The sequence below is a fragment of the Amyelois transitella genome, chromosome 4 (assembly GCF_032362555.1).
Source record: "Amyelois transitella isolate CPQ chromosome 4, ilAmyTran1.1, whole genome shotgun sequence".
NCBI classification, from domain to species: Eukaryota; Metazoa; Arthropoda; class Insecta; order Lepidoptera; family Pyralidae; genus Amyelois; species Amyelois transitella.
This window is the reverse complement of record NC_083507.1, coordinates 6174320-6195051: the sequence shown is the minus strand read 5'-3', so window position 1 is coordinate 6195051 and position 20732 is coordinate 6174320. Positions and strand designations below refer to the sequence as shown.

Here is a 20732-nt window from a genome sequence, read left to right as displayed (position 1 = left end):
TTTTTGGAATGTGATAAAAAACTGACTGCACTGGAACTGGTGCAGCAACTAAGTAGATGTTTTATGTTATTTTTGTCCATAAGTATTTTATTCAAAAGATCATAGTAATATTATAACCACAACAATAAATACTTTAGGTATACCTATTTGAGTGTTTCTATGAAAAATTACTAGAGTGCCCACACTAAACCTTTATTCTAGTACAAATCTAAGATTAGGTAAGTATACATATAATGGTTTGCGTTTGCGCATTGTCTGCTATCTCAGTAATGTTCTCGTGTGGCATATTATTTTTAAGGCAAAAAGACTACTATTTTCCGGTTTGTGATTGCTGATTAATACCATTTATTAAATTCAAATCACTTAATTTATCTGAGTATGCATGCTATAAATCACTACATGTTATAAACTCCCGCTATTTTCTCAGTTCAGTTTCTCAGTAGCATTCTCTATGATCTCAGTTGCTCCTTCATTTGTATAGTCACAGTCCGGAACATACTCTCTTCACTTTTGTAACGGGAGCGATGATTCGGGCTCAACCGCCACCAAAGGGAAGATCTTCCGCCAGGCTAGGTGTTATGCCTGGGGAACCGCGGCTCCGACGATGTTGAGTCGGAGGTTGTATTTATGCTCCAATCCGTGAAATCTCTGCTTGCGCATTTCGATTTTTCGCTGTTTTTAACTGATAGCGTCGCGTAGATTGGTTGTTGTGACTTGTGGTGAAGAGATGTCGCCACACTTTCTTTCTCCTTTTACAACCAGGCAGAGAACTTAACATATGGTTTTTCTGGGATAAAAGGTCTGTCCAAAGTGAAAATGAAACTAACGAACTAATCAGCACATTTTTTACTAAATTTAACAGTACTTAGTTAATACTATTATTACAATAGACAGTGGTTCGCAGTTTTGGGTAAATGCTTCGAAAAAAGCAAACTATCACAACGACAACTTATTTAATTGGCAGGGATGAAAGATAAGTACTTATATATATTTAGAAGAATGGCTTTAAAATTATAAAGGTTTATAAAAACAACAATTTGGATAAACGCAGTAAGTCGTTAATAGTTATTTTTTTCTCATTTGACTTTTATCGATATTTTACCATACCTATACATGAGATAAGTTTCATTACTGATGGGCCTAAAAAATACGTGCAATAGTTACAGTTAGTACTAATCTTTACATTTTACACTTAAAACATTGACAATGTAAAAGAACTGTTAAGACTAGGTTTGTCTGCACCGGCAGAGAAACTTGGCCCCTATTTTTTTGGTTTATAAGAAAAGGGAGTCATGTTTCTCCGCCATACTGTTCTACTTATAAAGTTTTCAGAACTTACTTTAAAAAAATAAAGTTCTTCCTAGAATCAATTGGCATTTTAATAATCTAGGCCATACATAATTTACATTAAAATTGACGATTTAGTTTTCAAATCGTTTTACAGGTTTCACATTAGGTAGGTATATCACATTACTATTTATACTAATAAGTTGTGTAACAATCAAGTACTTACTTCAATGTTACCCACTAGGCTCTATTGTTATGTGCCGGAGTTGTGAAGTACTTACTTTGTAGTTTTTATAATAGGGATTTTAGTACCGGTAATAGGTAAGTATATATCCTGATATGGAAATATTGCAAAACGTTAGTAAGTACTATCTATATATAAAATAAACTTTGTAGGTATCGAATACAGTCAATCTTAAAGGAGGCTTAAAGATTAGGTAATAAGCATAAGTGAAATTTGAACCGTTGAAAAGAATTACTGTTTTACTAGGAACACATTAACTGATATTAAAAAGGGCGAATCTAAAGTTTCATCATGTATTCGAATCGAACTTTATTTCTCGGAAGTTATGGCTGTGATTTGATCGTGTCAAATCGTGTTGAATACTACGTTATTAAAACACACCCACTTATACAAATAAAGCATACTCGTATTTCGAGGAAACCCTGCTGAAACGGTTTACGAGCCGGCAATTTATATTCTGGCGATGTGATAAGTGACTGAGCCAATCAGTAATCAACAAACAATTGGCCCAATGTGAGAAGGGTTCCTAATATTGTGTTGACAAAGGACTGTTTGAAGAACAGTTTAAAGACTTACATCGCAGAACAAAGCAATTATTGTATCCTTGTTTTTATCTTGCTATCTTTAGCGTAAGCGATCCTAGATTCACATATTTTAACAGATATTTGTCAAGGTTGGACGTGCGATATACTTATATACCCAAATATATATCTTTATATCCCTGATACATTAAAAAGTAACTACGACATGACATTTGGAGCTTACTGTTCCGTTGAGTTATAAGTATTTGAATAAATATCTATTGTAATGATATGAAATTCCATGATTCACCCCTATAACAAGAATGTTGAACTCATCTGTCTATTTAATTAACGTCGTAACATAAGTAGGTATAGGTTCCTTGCACAGGTTGCATGATCATCTTCATCATCGTTATCAGTCGAGAGTCGCTTCGTGTAAAATCTTTAACTTACCCAAAGCGGCCCCGGCATATTAACGGAGGTCATAACCGGGATTAGGGTTGCCCATGCCCTGTCCGGCCTGTTCGAATTTTTATACTTACTGCAGAGGAACGAACGGTAATGGTCTCTAAAGCTGAACAATTTAATGTAATAAGAAGGCGACAAAAAAACGATCAATTCGTCGTCAAGTCAGAATATGTACTACCCCAACTTCTCAAAAAAGGGAAAAATGTTCAACAACGCAGGGTGTCCCGCTCATGGCAACCAGGCAACCCTAGCACACACTTAAATACTTAAACAACAAAAGCTTCGAGTGCTAGCATCGAGAGTGCCGCCATGCCCGCAGCGGCCGGAAGCGTCACCACCCACGCGAAGATAATATTTCTGGAAAAAGATTATTTATTATATACATAAAATCTCTTCGTCTATATCCTTTGCGGGGTAGACAGAGCCAAAGTCTTGTAAAAGGCTGTAAGTCCACGTTCAGCTTTATAGTGACTTTATAGGTTGCGAACCCATCACCCACAAGAGGAAGCATAAATTCATAAGCCTGACTCTTAGTCGCCTTTTACGACATCCATGGCCAAGATATGGAGTGGTTCTATTATAAAGTGCCGAAAAGCACACGGCACAGTTATTAGTTAAGTATAAATATCGAAAATATAAACAAATAAACAAGCTTTTACCTGAACAGGCTCCAATCGACAGCCTTGTGGGAGAAGTAGCCCACGCAGACGACCGAGCCCACCTTGCAGTGCGTAGTGGACACGGGCAGCCCCGCCTTGCTCGCCACCAGAACGGTCAGCGCAGCGCCCAGCTCTATTGTGAAGCCCCTGAAATTATTTATTTCATTTTTATTTTATACTATCGGATGAACAACAGCAAAGTTACAACTTCATTTAACGCTGACTATAATTCTAGATAATGCATTGAGTATCAAGGTTGTATTAAAATACAATATGCGACCTATACCTAACATACATACATATGGTCACGTCTATATCCCTTGCGGGGTAGACAGAGCCAACAGTCTTGAAAAGACTGAATGGCCACAGCCAGCCAGTTCAGCTATTTGGCTTAATGATAGAATTGAGATTTAAATAGTGACAGGTTACTAGCCCATCGCCTAAAAAGAATCCCAAGTTTGTAAGCCTATTCCTTAGTCGCCTTTTACGACATCCATGGGAAAGAGATGGAGTGGTCCTATTCTTTTTTGTATTGGTGCCGGGAACCACACGACAAAATTATTTATTTCATTTTTATTTTATATCTACTATCGGATGAACAACAGCAAAGTTACAACTTCATTTAACGCTGACTATAATTTTAGATAATGCATTGAGTATCGAGTTCGCATATTGTATTAAAATAGTTTCTACATATAATAAAGATTAAATAACTAAAGAAATATGTGCAAAGCCAGATACACTACAGAACGGGTGAAGGAATGCCAACGAACGTTTGCACTCAAATTCGTTGGCTCATGACTTCGTACGTCAAAATGTCCAAACAGGACAAACAAATGCTAGCGAACCCGATTCGTTGTATAAGTATATATGAGATGTGGGTGCAAAGAGTCATAATTCAATGAAAACAAAATGCACGTTTGACTTACACTTTATTAAATAACTAGCTGTGCCCGCGACTTCGTCCGCGTGGAATAGTTCTTTTGGGCATCATTGAAGCCCTCAAGGATGAATAATTTTCCTCGTTTTTCTCCATATTCCATTATTTCTTCGCTCCTAATAGTTGCAGCGTGATGTTATATAGCCAATAGCCTTCCTCAATAAATAGTCTATTCAGCGCAAAAAAAAATTTCAATTCGAACAGTAGGTCCTTAGATTAGCGCCTTCAAACAAACAAACTCTTCAGCTTTATAGTATTAGGTACTAAAGATTTATTTAAGTCCTTTCCTTGCGTGCGCTGGCCTAAGTGTTGATTATTGATATTAAATGTCAAGATAATTTACGTGTCAGGCGTGATGCTAGTGAGGTCCTCGCCCACCGTGCGGATGACGCGCCGGCCCCAGAGCCACAGCCCCAGCGCGATGCCCGCGCCGCCGAACACCAGGATGGCCAGCGGCGTCTCCGCCTTGGCGTGCGCCGCGCCCTCCGAGTACAGCAGCCACAACGCCACCAGCGGCCCTATGGCATTGCTGAAATATTTTCATTTGAAAATTAACATTTTATACTTACCTTTTATATGTATTTCATTAGATGCTCTTCTTGTAAACATTTTAAAATCCCAGTTCTCTTGAAAAGTTAGGCATGGTCGGATTACAGATTAAAAAAACATTTACCGTTTAATTTTTTTAAGATTTTTCTTGGTGAAAATTACTTTTCCTTCTGACTCGTTGATGTCTTTTCAATAGTGTTGCCCAAATTCAGTCTTGGTCTTGCAGTCTTGGTCTTGTTCTTGCGTTTTTGCAAGACCAAGACCAAGAACAAGACCAGGTGTATTGGCGCAAGACCAAGACCAAGACTGACCGTGCAAGACTTGAGCAAGAACAAGACATAGCCTGCAAGACTCTTGCGTCTTGCAGCTAGGACTTAGCGCTATTTCACTGAGTAGTTAGGTGTAACAGTTCGGTGTATAGGTAGGTACGCTTAGGAATTCTATGAGACGCAAAAAACTGTATCAAAGAATATGAAAAACTGGACCTATGCGCATTACGACTAATACCATAAACATAGCGAATAAAAAAATATCTATTAAAATCAAACTGAGTGCATGCATAGTTATGTTTTAACCATCGGCACTTTGATAATGCGGCATCAAAGGTTTTTTTACTTACTTCTCAAAGAAATTTGCCGCTTTTCGGAAGTACATGGTTATGATACACGCGCCAGCGGCTTCTTTTGAAATCTAAAACAATCGTTGCCGCAACGCCGAAATCATAACATTTGACACTATTTGATTGCCGCCGTAGGTATACTCATGCAAAATAATTTCGAATTTTAAGAGTACCTACAGGTGTTCCAAAGAATAAATAAGTTTCAAAGTGCTTAGAATGAAAATGAATACATTATACTGATCACGCAAGTAGTATTATGATTAGGATAAAATGGTAAGGATAGATAGTAGATGTCATATTAATTCATTCTAGTAAGTATATATTATAATATTGATTACTTATATGGTTTTAAACTAATTACTTAGGTACTATTATTGTACATTTAGTCATTATATTTCTTAAGTTTTTACAAGAAATAATAGCAAAAAAGTGTTCAAATATCACCAGTTTAATAAATATTGTAGCCACTTTTAAATATACTTGAAACGTGTAAAAAAATTCTACAAAACTAATAAAATAATATAAAAAGCGTAGGTACTTACCTACTAATAAAATAAAAAGCCTGCGATAAGAGTTTTGTATTACTTACCAGCCCGAATGTCTCTGAGAGAGATGATGAGAGTAAGTATTTACTAGCTGTGCCCGCGACTTCGTCCACGAGGAATAGTAACTTTGGAGGTATAGTGACGTTCAGGACTTATTTATTTATTTTAAAACTTCTGTCATCAAACATACAAACGAACTCTTCAGCTTTATAATATTAGTATAGATGTACGCCAAAACATTCACTTATATGTAAAGAATAGTGATCGGCACTAATTCTTTACATATATTTTATTCACGCGTCGCGTCTGTACAAGTAGGTAATATTTAGTGTGTGTTTGTACGCCGCACGCGGCATTGTTTGATTTGCGGCGGCATCCTTTTTATAGAGCCGGCACGTGGCGAGGCGGCGCGGTAGAAAGCAAGGAAACGTACTATAAATAAAGGAATTATTTTAATTCCAGTCATTTCCAATTGAGCTGTGCTTCGAGTCTAACTTAATAATTGTTTTTACTAATTCTCGTTATTTTCTAAAAACGTATCACGTGTACAATTTAATATGAGTGACGAAGATTCAAATTATTCTAGTCCGAGTAACGAGAGTTTGAGTCACAAATCTAAAAGACCGAAAAGCAAATTTGAGGAGTTTTTCGAAATAATTCATGCATCCCAAACTGCCTTCTGTAAATTGTGCCAACATAAAAAGATTGAAATAAAAATGAAAAACAGAAACACTTCAGGCTTAAGGAAACATCTAATATCTTTCCACAAAAAGGAATCAGAAATATTTCTTCCTGTTAAACCAAAATTAAGTGGAGATATCACAAGCTTTTTAGTAACCGCTGGAAGAAGTGGACAGGTAAGAATATTTTTTTAACAGTTAAAAGTATTTTAACTCTGCGTAGCTATTCATGCGATACTTTCAAAAACGCCATTAACTTACGTAAGTATTTTTGAGTTAGTGGTGTTTTCATCTAGGGGTGCGACATATTAAGTATGTAATTATCGTCTTAAATATTTTTTATAAACACCCATATTTTCATTTAATCGGCCAGTAACAACTAAGTACTTTATTTTGGCAATTACAGTACAGTGCAACCTTAAGCGTAAGCTTATAAATCATAAATGTTTATTAAGAAACAGTTACTTCCATGGAAAACGACATATATCGTAGGTCAGTTGATTTTTCGAATTTCTTATCAAATCTTCAGTTATTTATTAATCTGCTTGATCTTTACTATGGCTATGTTAATTCAAGCTCACAATGTTCCAATTCTAATACGTTTTTCTAAGATTTAAAGTAAACTTTAATAAATAGTAATAGACTAATAGGTCATTGCAAGACTTGCAAGACTCTTGCTGCAAGACCAAGACCAAGACCAAGACTGGGAGCGCAAGACCAAGACCAAGACCAAGACCAGGTGTATTGGCGCAAGACCAAGACCAAGACTGGCTAAGTCTCGTCTTGTTCTTGCATTTGGGCAACACTACTTTTCAATAAACAAAAAGGTACATTTTCTATATTTTTATTGAATGCCAGAATGATGGACAAAAACTTACAATTAAAACACCCAGAAATTTCACACACCCACCTGACATCGTTGCCCCCATGTGCAAACGCTCCGAAGGTAGCTGTCAACACTTGAAGGAAAGAGAACAGGCGGAGTGCGTCGGGCAGAGGGGGCGCGGCGGGCGCGGCGGGCGGCGGGGTGGCGGGCCTCAGCAGCGGCGCGGCGCTGGAGTTGGGCGTGATGGCGGCCAGCCGGCTCGCGGCGGCGCACTCGATGTTCCACGCGCTGCTTTCTGGTGCCTACAAATAAAAACGTTTTACTTTATTTGCTTTCACCCTGAAATTAATTTCAAATGTTACTTTTACATTTTATCCTGTATTCCCAAGTATCCAAGTTTTAACGCTATAAGCTAGTAACCATTAGCTTTGGCTTCAGGTGAACCTTAATGAATTGGAGTCACTTTTTTGTTTAATTGTTTAAAAAGTAACCTACAGATTTCATATTGAGGGTTATTTACCTTATCCAACCTAGGAGGCGGCGTGTCAAAGTCTACAGCAGTCGGCAAAACTCTCGTCGCTGCCAGTCTGTCGAACTCCCCGCGAGCTATCGTATCACAAGAGTCGCCAAGGAACCCATTCCTAGAATCATAACTTTCGCCCATGCCTGCCATGTGAGCTGAGTCAAAACTTTTATTACAGCTCCACGTTTCGTCGATGTACTTGAGTGTATTAATTTGAGGGTCAGCATCAATTAATTGTAATCTAGATTTGTTTGGTGGACTAAGGCTACGTGAGAGAATGCTGCAGTCGTCCATTGTAGCTAAAAGGGCTCGGTTCCTGGCGTTCATTTCTCTTACACCAACGGATATTTTGTCAGCATCGCTAAGGGTGACCATTTCGGCGGTTTCTGCGATCGCTTCCAAGACTTTCCCATCTTCGGATAGCAGAGAGGTAGGACGCTGTGGTACACTGTTCTTATTTGAATGCGTGGGTGTGTCAGCTGGCGTTGTTTCTATCAATGAATACAATAATTCACTTTAATGTAATTGTATAATAGGAAGATTAAATTTGTAGATATTATAAGTGATCTAAATGAATTGCTCCTTTAAATAAACCGTTTTTCAGTTGTCGTACGTATCATTTACTCACGTATTTTATTGAATTACTGTATTCTTCACAATTATTTTAATTCGCAACCTATCACTGTTTGTATATTAATTTCATCATTAAGCACTACAGCTGAACGTGGCCTTTCAGTATTTTTAAGACTGTTGGTTTTGTCTACTTCGCGGGAAATATGAACGTTTTTTTTTTTGGTTTAATAAACTTAATAGATTTGAGTCCGTTTGACTGGTGGCAAGCAAATCAAGGCCTAAGGTGATGCACGCAAGCTCAAATAGTGCCTATTCGTTCTTGCCTTGAGTACATACATAAAATCACGCCTCTTTCCCGGAGGGGTAGGCAGAGACTACCTCTTTCCACTTGCCACGATCTCTGCATACTTCTTTCGCTTCGTCCACATTCATAACTCTCTTCATACAAGCTCGGCGGTTTCGGGTACTTTTGACCTGACCCTTTACCAGGACGTCCTTAATTTGATCAAGATACATTCGTCTAGGTCTTCCCACTCCGACCTTTCCCTCCACACTCTCCTTGTATATCTGCTTAGTCAACCTGCTTTCATTCATCCTCTCCACATGACCGAACCATCTTAACATACCCTTTTCTATTCCTGTAACTACATCTTCTTTCACATCACAACATTCCCTTATCACGCTGTTCCTTATCCTGTCACTCAATTTCACACCCATCATACTCCTTAACGCCTTGAGTACTATGTATATACTCGTATCTACAGAAATTAAATTAATTTATTTCAAGGCTTCATTTACTACTTACCATTAGATAAACCTAAAGTAAAATTGACTGCAGGCGCGACGAGTTTGCGACGGTAGTGAGGGACAAGAAAGGCTCGCACAGCTCCAGCTATCAACGCGCCCAAGACCAATGATCCAACCAACGCTATCCAAATTGGAATTTTGTCCATGGCTAACACTGAAAGCATAAACAGGTGGTTTTCAAATAATATAAACTGACAAACATACCTACGCGAGCAAATCACTCAGGTTAGGCTAGCCCCAAGTTAATTTCGAGACCTGTGGTAACTTACTTAACTCAAATATATGTATATCTACTTATTTTTGGAAATCCTTAAACAGATCAACGAAACTATCATTTTGTAGAGAAAGACATAGTCTTTACCTAGATTGATAAGCTGTTCCTTGAGTCCGGTGTCCAATATTTGCGAAACATATTCATAGCTTTAAGAGATAATTTTACTCACACTTTGGACCATCATGGACAACACTGACCACGTTCACTGCGACGGTGGCTCCATAGAAAAATGGCAGCGCCCTCAGCCCCGCCTTCAAAGGCTGCTTGGCCCGGAGTATGAACCGGCGCACCAGCCAATACAGACCGGCTGACATCGCGCCACTCATCACTGGAGATATGAACCACGACAACACTGTAACAAATATCTCGGACATTACTATAATTGTACTTTAAAATGTTCAGGTTCCATTCAAATCATTTGCAGACACATCGCTTATTAAAAGATACTTATAATTACACATTGTAGGTACCCAAAAGGATATTAACTGAGTAATTCTTAAATAAGTATTTCAACCCCAATTACATGAAAAGACCATCAGGGATTAAAAAATTCGGCACAAAGCGTTTTGGAGATCAGAAACCTTTGCTCCGTCATACAAAATGAAAGTGAAAATTCGTTTATTGACTGCAATATACAAAACAGCACAGCAGCTTATATCTTCATAAATAGTAGATATTAGGAACACCTGGTCTATGTACATTGCAGATTATATTACTGGATTCTAAGATTTACGACATGACATTTGTCCCTAGTGAAAACAGAGAGCGACCTCAAGTTCTCGTGTGCCAATGGGGATGTCAAGAACTTGGTTCGCTCTTGACATCACCCTAACGCCTATTAAACTTTGGTAAGTTTGATTAACAAGTGATTGAACAAAAATTACCGATAGCGCCTAGTGTCGACCAGCGAACTCCGTCCGGTCCCTTCGCAGTTAGGGTGAATCCCACTGTGGCGCCCACCACGGAGTGGGTCCCCGAGACCGGGAGTCGCAGCGCCGTCGCCAGAATCAGCCATGCCGCTCCTGCGATCAGCGCCGCTAAGCAACCAGCTGCCAACAGACGCTCTCCGTCGCCCGCGTATAACGACACATCGAGAATACCTTTGCGCATCGTGTCGGATACTTTGTAACCTAAAAAGGGTATTTAGATATCTTGAATCTCAATTCCATCCATTTGCCATCCAGCTGAACGTGGATTTTTAGTTTTTTGAGTGTTCGAGCTGTTTTAGTGTCCAAATAAACGTTTCTTGACGAGCCGGGTATAGAGGCTCAAATCCTACCCATGTGACAATTACTACTGTTTAAGTTATGTAAGTACCGTGCTAACCGATGTTCTAATGAGGAGGGAAAACAATATCAGGAAATCTGCACATTCTGAATTTTGCAGCCATGATGACTTTGGCGCAATGATAAAAAGCTTTTATTGGCAAAAAATACCCATGTTTGACTTCTACGTTCTCGTTGTCACAATAGAGTTAAGTAATTATTGTATCGTAAGTATATTTATACTTACATGCCACCTTATTATCGCTTACCGATTAACACTGCGCCAGCAATCTCAAATATCGTAGCGAGGATACATGCTTGTGTGAGCGTCAATACTTTAGAGCCCACGCTGGTTCCGAAGGAGTTAGCGACGTCGTTCGCTCCGATACCAAACGCCAAGATGAAAGCCACGATAAACCCACACACCACCAACCACAACAAGTCATCAGAGTATGGCTCCATTTTTTAAATTTATATTTAAAATCTCATTTTAGTTAAACCAATGATAAATTTCGTAATTAATATAGCACCTATCCGAGAATTTTTGTATCTACTTAGTAGACTAATTAATTAAGCTTCGCTTGATTATATCAACACTTAATAACAATGACCATTTTTTTATAGAAAATATGGTTCTTTCCTTTCCATAGAAAAATAACTATGGAAAGATGAAGTATCTAAATATATAATCCCAATTCAAAAATTAATAATTGTTACAATATTAGTTTAAAAAAAATGTATAATCCAACAATTATTTGTGCGTCACAATGGTTTATGTTTAAATATTATTTCGAGGAGGTGATGTGGTTTTAATAAATTTGGCTTCATCATTTCTGTAACGAAGAAAAAAGAAGATAAGCAAAACCATTTAGAAAACCTTTTTCAACATGTCCACATAAAATAGCCGGGACAGGCCACATGGTATTCAAAATATCGATTTCCTGCCGCCATTAGCCAAGGATTTCGCGGGTTAATTACAAAGCCCTTACGTAGACTCTACAATATAAATTTGATTCAATTGTTTCATAAAATATGAATATGTCAAATTAAATTGCCCAAACTCTTAATGAACAACACTTGCGTCACATTTTTCACTCATTTAGTCACTAGTTAGGTGTATTTTAATATCTCATTATCGTTAATAATACACTTCTTTATATGGATCTGCACTATAACGAACACAGTATGAAACTAGCTACATACCTACTCGTTAACATATATTTACTCACTTTGAAAAATAATAGGATTTTATAGTCCTAATTTAAAGGTCACGATAACCACAAGCTCTCTTTCCCTTGAGTGCCCAGCTGTATACTGAAGTTGTTGAGGGTCACCGTCAAGAAAAAGGAACCATCTGAATAGAGCATGCGCAATGGGGATCCCGCTCCTGCAGCCCTCTCTTTGTATAGTGGAGCACAATAAAATTGTTTAGTTGTTTGCAAAAGAACCCCTACTTCCATAACCGGCTTCATGTTATTGATGAATCTATAGTGGTATGCTAGTATATTATATATGTAGAATTACGTAGGTATTTCGGTAGGCATAAGATATATAACCTTGAGGAACCTACCTAAATATTTCCAGACAAGCTAACGGCGGTTGTTGTTTCTACAATGTGACATGTATAAACCTACTTAAGTTTCGTTCGATGGTATAGTAGGATATGCTGTAAGCTTGATGTGTCTTTTGTGTAAATGTGTATGTCTATCTGGGTCATCGTAGCTGTTGAAAGAAAGAATTTATTGTCAATATTGTATACTTTCTATTGACAAATATAAGATACTTTATTGATTTTATCAGCGATTTCCTTCGCCCATATTGTCGTATTATGTAACAAATGTAGTAACAACTGTAGATGCGCTACTTACAAAATAACGAACCTATTTACATAGTCGGCCGAATCTATTCTTTAAATAAGTGCTGGGTACCATTTGTTAAACCCATCGAAATAATTGAAAATCTACAAATCTATTAAAAAAAAGACATCAGATTTTTTGACTGGATATTTTTAATTCAAGCTAGGTTAGATTCCAATGGTATATAAATTGTATAACTGACTTTCATTAGTTCCTCGTCGCGATTATATGCAGGCCCCGAGCTTTTTCTAGGGAGGCAACGGGACCCGCCAAAAGACTATTGATAAAAAGATTAAGCCGTTATCCATTCAAAAAAGATCTAAATAGAAAAATCTATTCCAAATTCTATCTATTTTAAAATGAGATCTAAGATAGTCTTGCAGTGGACATAGGATAATCTTCTAGATAGGACGGATTGGATCACAATATCGATAGCAAAGTCAAGGTGGTTTTCAGCACTTTACAATAGAAACATTACGTATCTTTCCAATAGATGCGTATAAAGGCGAAGGGATATACTTATAAACATGGAATCTCTCTTGAAGGCGAAAGGCTAGCATCCTGTCACTATTGAATTTTAATTCCATCATGAAGCCATAACAGCTGAACGTGGCCTTTCAGTATTTTCGTTACTGTTGGCTCTGTCTACCGCGCAAGTGATATAGACGTAACAATATGTATGTATGCATGATCTATGGTCATATGATCTCATGATCTAAAAAAAATCCGTGTCAAGCTGTCAGTACGGACAAACAGTAGATAAGTGTCAAATATAATTTTTCGTAACATTTTTATATTGTTTCGATCCAGTTCCACTAAAATTGAAATAGGTCTGCAAACACAGAAATGAGTATATTTGTGTAATGTGGATACAAACAAATAAAGTGCTAAATTCAGTAAATTTATCATGTTTTTCAGAAATGTTTGGTCTATTGCTGAACTAACAAATAATTGGTATGTTTACATTCCCAATGTCACTTGCACATAACCACATTATTTAAAGTTTAAAAAAGTTTAATACCTATCTATTTAATATTTAATAACATTGATATTTTTTTAGTAAATCATTACTCCAGCAACAAAGCCGAAGTACCGTGGGATATGTTCGCATTCAGACCCGCAATGCATTCAACAATTCACGGCGCGGTAAACGACCTGTTATTGAACCAGACCCATTAGAAAATATTCAGATAGAGTCTGGACCACTCCATGCTAAAGGACTTCTAAGGCCATTCTTTTTCACCATAGGGGTATGATAACATAACTGTACATTTCATAATATCGTGGTTATATTCATCAACTTAATCTTAATATCTCACAACTTGCACATGATATTTTTTGACTCACATTTAAAACATATTTTAGTATAATACCCTCTGTATTAAAAAAATACTTCTAATCTAAATACTTTGAGCCTGATCTTAAATTACACATAAAATAGTATTCATAAGATCAAAACAAAAAAAATAGTGGACATTTATGTTTCAGGTATCTTCAGCAAGTCTACTTGGCTGTGTCATCTGGGAATATGAGACTCTTCGTGCTCACACTACTACTCTGCTCCGGCGACCAGGCTCCTGGTTGAATGCTCAGCAGAAAAAAATCTTGGCACAGTTTGTAAGACCAATTAAATATTTGTTTTCTAGAAATTTAACACATTTTATAAGCATATAGACTGTAATGAATACATCTTAGCCTTTATTTTTCCTAAAGTATATAAAACTGGCTTTGATCAAGCACCCATGGCTAATCCATACTTACATATAAACACATCTATATTCCTTGCGGGGTTAACAGAGCCCACAGTCTTGAAAAGGCTGTTTGGCTTAATGATAGAATTTAAATAGTGGAGGAATGGAGGAGGAGCCCATCACCTAAAAGAAGAATCCCAAATTTATAAGCTTATCCCTTAGTTGCTTTCACAACATCTATGGGAAAGAGATGTAGTGGTCCTATTATTTTAACTATTGGTCCCGGGAACCACTGGGCATGGAAAAAAGTTTTCTTTATTCAACATGAGTACATAACATGTTCTTTTGTAAACACAAATTTACTTTTATCTACCTCAGTCTCTTGGGAATCCCAGCATTCTCTCCATATTTTCTCAAGTACCTATTATCTTCAAAACATGGGGACTGAATTATCACAGGAAGAGACGGAATTAATTTGTACTTATATATACATATTTTCTTTATAGAAACCAGAACCAGGTCCCGTGCAAAAGTGGTGGCGTTCACTGAAGGATAGTGAGAAGGTGTTCTACCCAATACTAGCTGCTAATGTCCTTGTGTTTGGCGCGTGGCGAGTGCGCGCTTTTCAGCCCTTCATGGTCAAGTACTTCTGCTCCAATCCTTCAGGCAGTATGTGTATAATTTAAAAGATTAAATTTTTCATAAAACCTACTGTTTACTAATTTTGACAATGAATATGTCTTATCTTTTTTTTACCTCAGAGTCAGAGAGAGAGAAGGATAAAACATATGCCTTGTCAACCTGACTGAATAGGGGCAGACAAACTCGCGATTGATTTCATAGACTTCAACTCTGTTTAAATTTTGTATGGAATGTTGTCACCAAGAAGTTTTAAGCTTTTGCTAAAGGTTGTGTTTCCATTCTTTTAAAGCTATCAGAAGAATTATTGTATATTATGTTATGTTTTTGTTTTCGAAAAGATTATCTAGGCTAGGTCATGTTATTTCTTTCTGTTTGCAGGTGCAAAGTGCTTACCAATGATCCTCTCCACATTCAGCCATTATTCTCCTCTCCATTTAATGGCTAACATGTATGTCCTCTACAGTTTTATGCCAGGTATTTCTTTTCTTAATATAACAGTAGTAAATATATTTGCTAGCTTTTATTTTACAGCCTGTAATTAATTTTTATTAAGTAAGGCATGGGTTGGTTTGCAAGTTTAAATGGGTATATAATATTTGAACCGCAGAGGGTATGCGATAATGTTGTATTATCTTAGGAGAACAAAATAATGTAACATTTTTTTAAACTTTGTTGTTTAGTACAGTAGAAACTGCACCATAATGTAGCATTCATGCTCTTAAAATATAATTTTATATTAATTTTAAAACTGTATTTTTAACTTATTCCTTACTAACAATTAAATTAACTTGAAAAATTCTATTGATTCTAGCCGCTGTAGCGTCATTAGGCAAGGAGCAGTTCGTCGCCATGTACTTAAGTGCTGGTGTGATCAGCAGTTTTGCCAGTTTCCTCTACAAGGTGGTCGCCAACCAGCCTGGCCTTAGTCTCGGAGCAGTAAGACTATTGTACATTATTAACATTTATACTTATTTTAAAATTGCATTTCAACAAATTAATTAATTTGTTTAATTTTCGGTTTCGATATGTTCTACATTCACATTTTTACCGTTATTCAACCATTTTTTTCCCAGTCGGGAGCAATCATGTCAGTGCTGTCATATGTGTGCGTGCAGTACCCTGACACCAGGCTGAGCATCATCTTCTTGCCAATGTATACATTTGCAGCTGGAACAGTAAATATTTTTTTCTCTTTGTCTCTCTAGTCTCAATTTTGTTTGTCAATATGTTTAACCCCAAGACCATTGATTGAAACATAGAAAACTCACAAAGGCCGACTGAATATTTTTTTTCGTCTGCCTTCCATATTGAATATCAGAAGTAGTGCCATGACCAAAAGTTTTAAATGTTTCCAATATATAAATCTTACACAACCGTGAATTGGTTTCAAATCAAATAACTTTTACAGGCAATAAAGGCAATAATGTGTATGGACTTGACAGGAGTACTTCTAGGCTGGAAGTTCTTTGACCATGCTGCACATCTTGGAGGTGCTTTATTTGGAATGTGAGTATTCCTGGGATAAATAACAGATAGATATAGTTCCTATAATCCAACTTCTCTGTGATATATTTGTTATAACATATATAATGCCAGGCATATAGCATTTTAAACATTTTTTATTGTTTTAGAGCTTGGTGCCATTGGGGTGGCACCCACATATGGGCAAATAGAGACAAATTCCTGCAGTATTATCATGCTTTGAGAAAAAATGACACTGGCAGGTAATAGTACAATTTCATGATGTGCGTAACTGTAATGACCAAATTATGTGTAGCAAGTACCTACTATATATAACCTTACGTGACAGAACTTATACAAAGTAAAATCATAAAATTCTTGTGCTTTGAAAAAATTATAAAATAACTTGTTAACTTGTGGAAACCCATTACAATTAAGATTTTCTTTTCTTTATGGGATGACAATCTTAAGTTCTGCTAGTGGTGACCTACATACATAAAGTATCAAACTATATTGTTTGTAATATATTAATTGTGTTATGTAACAAAATAATTATATATATTTTATTGTTATGCAAATGAATCTTTTATTCCCTAAATTGTGTTAAAATCAAGGATATAGCATTTCTTTCCAAAAAAAAACACTACAACATGTTAATTCAGGTTGATAAGGATAAAGGCAATGAAAAAAAAAAAGGTTTTAATTAAAATTATATTTCTAATTATCACAAATGAAACCTCAAATCAACATTCTCAATTATTGATGGAGGAACTAAATATTCAAGACTAATACTAAAACAAGCTAGGACTAGAAACTAAATCATTTTACTATGAATCTTTATCCTCTTTATGTACCTAGTATAAGCTTATGTTTTTTTTTTATTTGTTTATGATTTAGATAGCAGTTGGCAGAATTCAAATATTGAAATTTTTGGAATAAATATTTAATATTGATTTGGTAATTGGACCTACCTTAAATTGTGACCACACATCATTCATTATGCCTTTCCGTCTTTTCGAGACTGTTAGCTCTATCTACCCCCATGAGGGTTAAAGACATGATATACATATGTAGATAAAATATCATTTTATGACAGAAAAAGCAAATTTTACCATTTTTTTTATTACAACTTATCCTTATTTGTTTTCCATGATAGATAAGTGTTCCAAAAGAGAGCAACAGTTTGAACTATAAGCACTTGATACTGTAATGGTACATAGTAAAAATTTACAAGTTGAACCCATGGCCAAATGAAGTAATTGGTTTTGAGAACATCTAAATAATTAGCTTTAATATCTTTTTCGACATGATCCCACGACTTGCCTTGCAAAGTCCCAACTGCAGATAACAGAAAGAAAAGAAACATTGGTGCAAACACAAACTGATCAACACACACTTTCTTCAAAGCAACAGATTTTCCAGAGGAGCCAATATAGCGATTTAATACTCCATACCACATCCGTAAAGCTGGACCCTAAAACAAATACAAAAGTAATTCTATATCAATATCAATTCATCATGAAACAACCATTTAGGAGATAAATTTTATACCCCTTATATTTGAACATTCTGATTAGTTTTTTTTAAACTGAGTATAGAATAGAATAGATTTATTTTCAAAATTGGATACAAGGTATCACTTATTGACGTCACACAACTTTAATTATAACTACTACCGCTTCCAAAGCGCATGTGTAGAAGAAGCGGCGGAACAAACTACACTGCAGTACCATATGGATTCCAGCACTTTGTCTTAAAAGGTGACTAAGGTGATAGGCATATTCATGTAAATTTGGTCCGAAGGTTTGACTGGCAGAAAATGCCTTGTGGCATTAAGTCCACCTATTGTACATTTTACGTGCATAAGTTTAAATTAATAAATAAATAAATTCCCAAGATATGGTCACCTCAGGATCTCTCCAGAAAGGTGAAGCTGTAGCAAGGATAAACACCAGGAGGAAGAAGTTAATTAGATCCTTAATAATCCTTAAAGATGTGTTATATTACATAATAATAGTTTACAACAATACTAATATGTGTAATACATTGTTCAATTCATTAAAATTTAAAGGACCCAATATGAAAACAAGGATTTAATTTGAGGTATCAAATATACTCAAAGAATATATATTTTTATGTAACCTTTGTAGGGGAACCTAAGCCTTTTTCAGATTGATCATGGTTAGACATCCAGTTTCCTGAATGTGCATGTGTCCTCACGAAACTTCTCTTATCGTAAGAGCATTGGTTAGTATTAAACTAATTTATACAAGTTCAAAAGTAGTCTTTGGTACAAACCGAGGTGGGATTTCAATCTATGGCTTTAAGTACATCATGCATATTTAACCAGACAGCTTAACAATATGAAAACCGATGCTCGATGTATGACTATCACTAACTGATGAATAAGTTCGCTGTATTCGTGTTAGAAATTGTTAATGCTTTATAAAGATGAATTTTATCACTTACTCCAACGAAGAATCCAATTGATGAGAACTGTAATGTACGCCTATAATCAATACTTTTGGAAGATTTGTTTTCAATAAGAGTTTGCGATATGAGGTCTCCTGCGCCCATAAGAGCACCTGTCTGTACGGCTTGTACCAAGTACGGCCGACGTACAAGTGCTTGTTGATAAAATTTGAAAACCCCTCGTGCCTTCGACATAGCCACCTGCATTTTATTTTAAGTATTCGCCAATGCAGCCTATAAGTCAAAAACAAAAATGGGGATTGAAAGAGGTACTAGTAGTTATGCGATCAGACATAACCTCAAACATAAACTTAGAAATCTTATTCATCATTCATTTGCAAAAGTGCAAAAATCTGTTCATCAAAAAAACTTTAAACACAGATTTGCAAAGAAAGTATTACTCTTGTGTTGTTGACAATAATACAAAATAATTCACCACAAAACAAAACAAACATAAGCTGTAATTTTATCCACAGATAATAATTTAAAATGTCTGTTTTATCCGATTAAAATCAGTTGCCAATGTCAACTAGGAATGTGAAAAAAAATCGATTATGGAAAAAATCGTTTTTTTTTTAAATAAAAATTGATTTTTATTTTTCAATCAAATAGTGTGGTTCCCGGCACCAATAAAAATAAGAATAGGACCACTCCATCTCGTTCCCATGGATGTCGTAAAAGGCGACTAAGGGATAGGCTTACAAACTTGGGATTCTTCTTTTAGGCGATGGGCTAGCAACCCGTCACTATTTGAATCTCAATTCTATCATTAAGCCAAATAGCTGAACGTGGCCTATCAGTCTTTGGGACTGTTGGCTCTGTCTACCCCGTAAGGGATAAAGACGTGATCATATGTATGTATCAAATAGAGCCGTGTGGTTCCCAGCACCAATACAAAAAAGAATAGGACCGCTCCATCTCGTTCCCATGGATGTCGTAAAAGGCGACTAACGGATAGACTTATAAACTTGGGATTCTTCTTTTAGGCGATGGGCTAGCGACCTATCACTATTTGAATCTTAATTCTATCATTAAGCCAAATAGCTGAACGTGGCCATTTAGTCTTCAAGACTGTTGGCTCTGTCTACCCCGCATAGGATATGGACGTGACCATATGTATGTATGTATGTATTTAATCAATCATTCTCTAGATGGAGTTAGTCGATGAACAGTATTTTACCGACATTCGGTTGATATGTTATTCATTATTCGTTGCTGAAAGTACCTTTTATTAAACTTGATTGTTAAAATTTTTAATTTGTGTTGATTATATAAGAACTTACTGTTTCTGTTGTTTATTTTTTATGAATAAATCTATTGATATAATGTATATGGCGTTTATTTTGACAATAATTGAAAAATAAGGAAAAAATCTATCAATATAATAAAATCGATTATTTTCTTAAGAAAAATCGATTATTCATTAATCGATTTTTCATACTTAAAAAATAAATCGATTAGATAAAAATTGATTTTTTATCAGCAATGTCACATCCCTAATGTCAACTCTTCGAGTCTAGAGTTAGCAAGTCTTGGGGGGTCTATCGGGTCTATACATGGTTCATGGCTAGTTTCTACTTACTCTGCAATTTGTTTTATGCAACTTGGTTCATTTGTGACCGTAAATAGAAAAAGCTATAGATAGCTGGGCAATTTCTCCCTCACTCACGTTAGAAAAGGACACATTCACAAGCGTCACCATAACATAAAGAGACGGAGGCATAATTTTTGCACATTTTTTGTTGAGAGGTATGAATGTGGATGAAGCGAAGGAAGTATGCAGAGCAGAGATCGTGGCAAGTGGAAAGAGGTAGTCTCTGCCTACTACTG

General features: G+C 36.2%; 3 protein-coding genes across 6 annotated transcripts; 1 reads left to right on the top strand and 2 right to left on the bottom strand.

Moving 5' to 3' along the window:
• Window positions 1-831: 831 nt before the first annotated feature.
• Window positions 832-14468, bottom strand: LOC106138690 (sodium-dependent phosphate transporter 1-A). Of its 2 annotated transcripts, none has more exons than XM_013339923.2 (10): window positions 14398-14468; window positions 11050-11613; window positions 10400-10645; window positions 9685-9867; window positions 9240-9395; window positions 7859-8352; window positions 7423-7640; window positions 4463-4648; window positions 3180-3326; window positions 832-2877 (listed from the first exon to the last, which is right to left on the bottom strand). In XM_013339923.2, the coding sequence occupies exons 2-10, from the start codon at window positions 11240-11242 to the stop codon at window positions 2787-2789; spliced, it is 1914 nt and encodes a 637-aa protein (XP_013195377.2). In that variant the 5' UTR covers window positions 11243-11613; window positions 14398-14468; the 3' UTR covers window positions 832-2786. The 2 variants fall into 2 exon arrangements, with proteins under 2 accessions (XP_013195377.2, XP_060810428.1); XM_060954445.1 differs by lacking the exon at window positions 14398-14468 and adding an exon at window positions 12010-12064.
• Window positions 13390-17008, top strand: LOC106138734 (presenilin-associated rhomboid-like protein, mitochondrial). Its single transcript, XM_013339995.2, has 9 exons — window positions 13390-13590; window positions 13697-13886; window positions 14125-14253; window positions 14834-14996; window positions 15348-15443; window positions 15781-15905; window positions 16043-16144; window positions 16378-16475; window positions 16601-17008. The coding sequence occupies exons 1-9, from the start codon at window positions 13544-13546 to the stop codon at window positions 16695-16697; spliced, it is 1047 nt and encodes a 348-aa protein (XP_013195449.2). The 5' UTR covers window positions 13390-13543; the 3' UTR covers window positions 16698-17008.
• A 243-nt stretch (window positions 17009-17251) lies between these two features.
• LOC106138735 (protein Mpv17) lies at window positions 17252-19429 on the bottom strand. 3 transcript variants are annotated; one of them, XM_013339998.2, is made up of 3 exons: window positions 19339-19429; window positions 18900-19136; window positions 17252-17904 (listed from the first exon to the last, which is right to left on the bottom strand). In XM_013339998.2, the coding sequence occupies exons 2-3, from the start codon at window positions 19107-19109 to the stop codon at window positions 17554-17556; spliced, it is 561 nt and encodes a 186-aa protein (XP_013195452.1). In that variant the 5' UTR covers window positions 19110-19136; window positions 19339-19429; the 3' UTR covers window positions 17252-17553. The 3 variants fall into 3 exon arrangements, with proteins under 3 accessions (XP_013195452.1, XP_013195451.1, XP_060810429.1); XM_013339997.2 differs by having other exon boundaries at window positions 19304-19428; XM_060954446.1 differs by having other exon boundaries at window positions 18900-19404.
• Between the last annotated feature and the right edge of the window lie 1303 nt (window positions 19430-20732).

Bases quoted from the DNA above. Each gene is read 5' to 3' on its own strand.
- LOC106138690 (XM_013339923.2), bottom strand. From the start codon at position 11,242: ATGGAGCCATACTCTGATGACTTGTTGTGGTTGGTGGTGTGTGGGTTT. The intron at 7,641-7,858 runs GTAAATAACCCT...TTTTATTTGTAG, and splicing joins CGCCTCCTAGGTTGGATAAG to GCACCAGAAAGCAGCGCGTG. The intron at 2,878-3,179 runs GTAAAAGCTTGT...ATCTTTTTCCAG, and splicing joins GTCGATTGGAGCCTGTTCAG to AAATATTATCTTCGCGTGGG.
- LOC106138734 (XM_013339995.2), top strand. From the start codon at position 13,544: ATGTTTTTCAGAAATGTTTGGTCTATTGCTGAACTAACAAATAATTG. The intron at 15,444-15,780 runs GTATTTCTTTTC...TATTGATTCTAG, and splicing joins CCTCTACAGTTTTATGCCAG to CCGCTGTAGCGTCATTAGGC. The intron at 16,145-16,377 runs GTAAATATTTTT...TAACTTTTACAG, and splicing joins ATACATTTGCAGCTGGAACA to GCAATAAAGGCAATAATGTG.
- LOC106138735 (XM_013339998.2), bottom strand. From the start codon at position 19,109: ATGCAGGTGGCTATGTCGAAGGCACGAGGGGTTTTCAAATTTTATCAA. The intron at 17,905-18,899 runs GTAAGTGATAAA...TATTTGTTTTAG, and splicing joins CAATTGGATTCTTCGTTGGA to GGTCCAGCTTTACGGATGTG.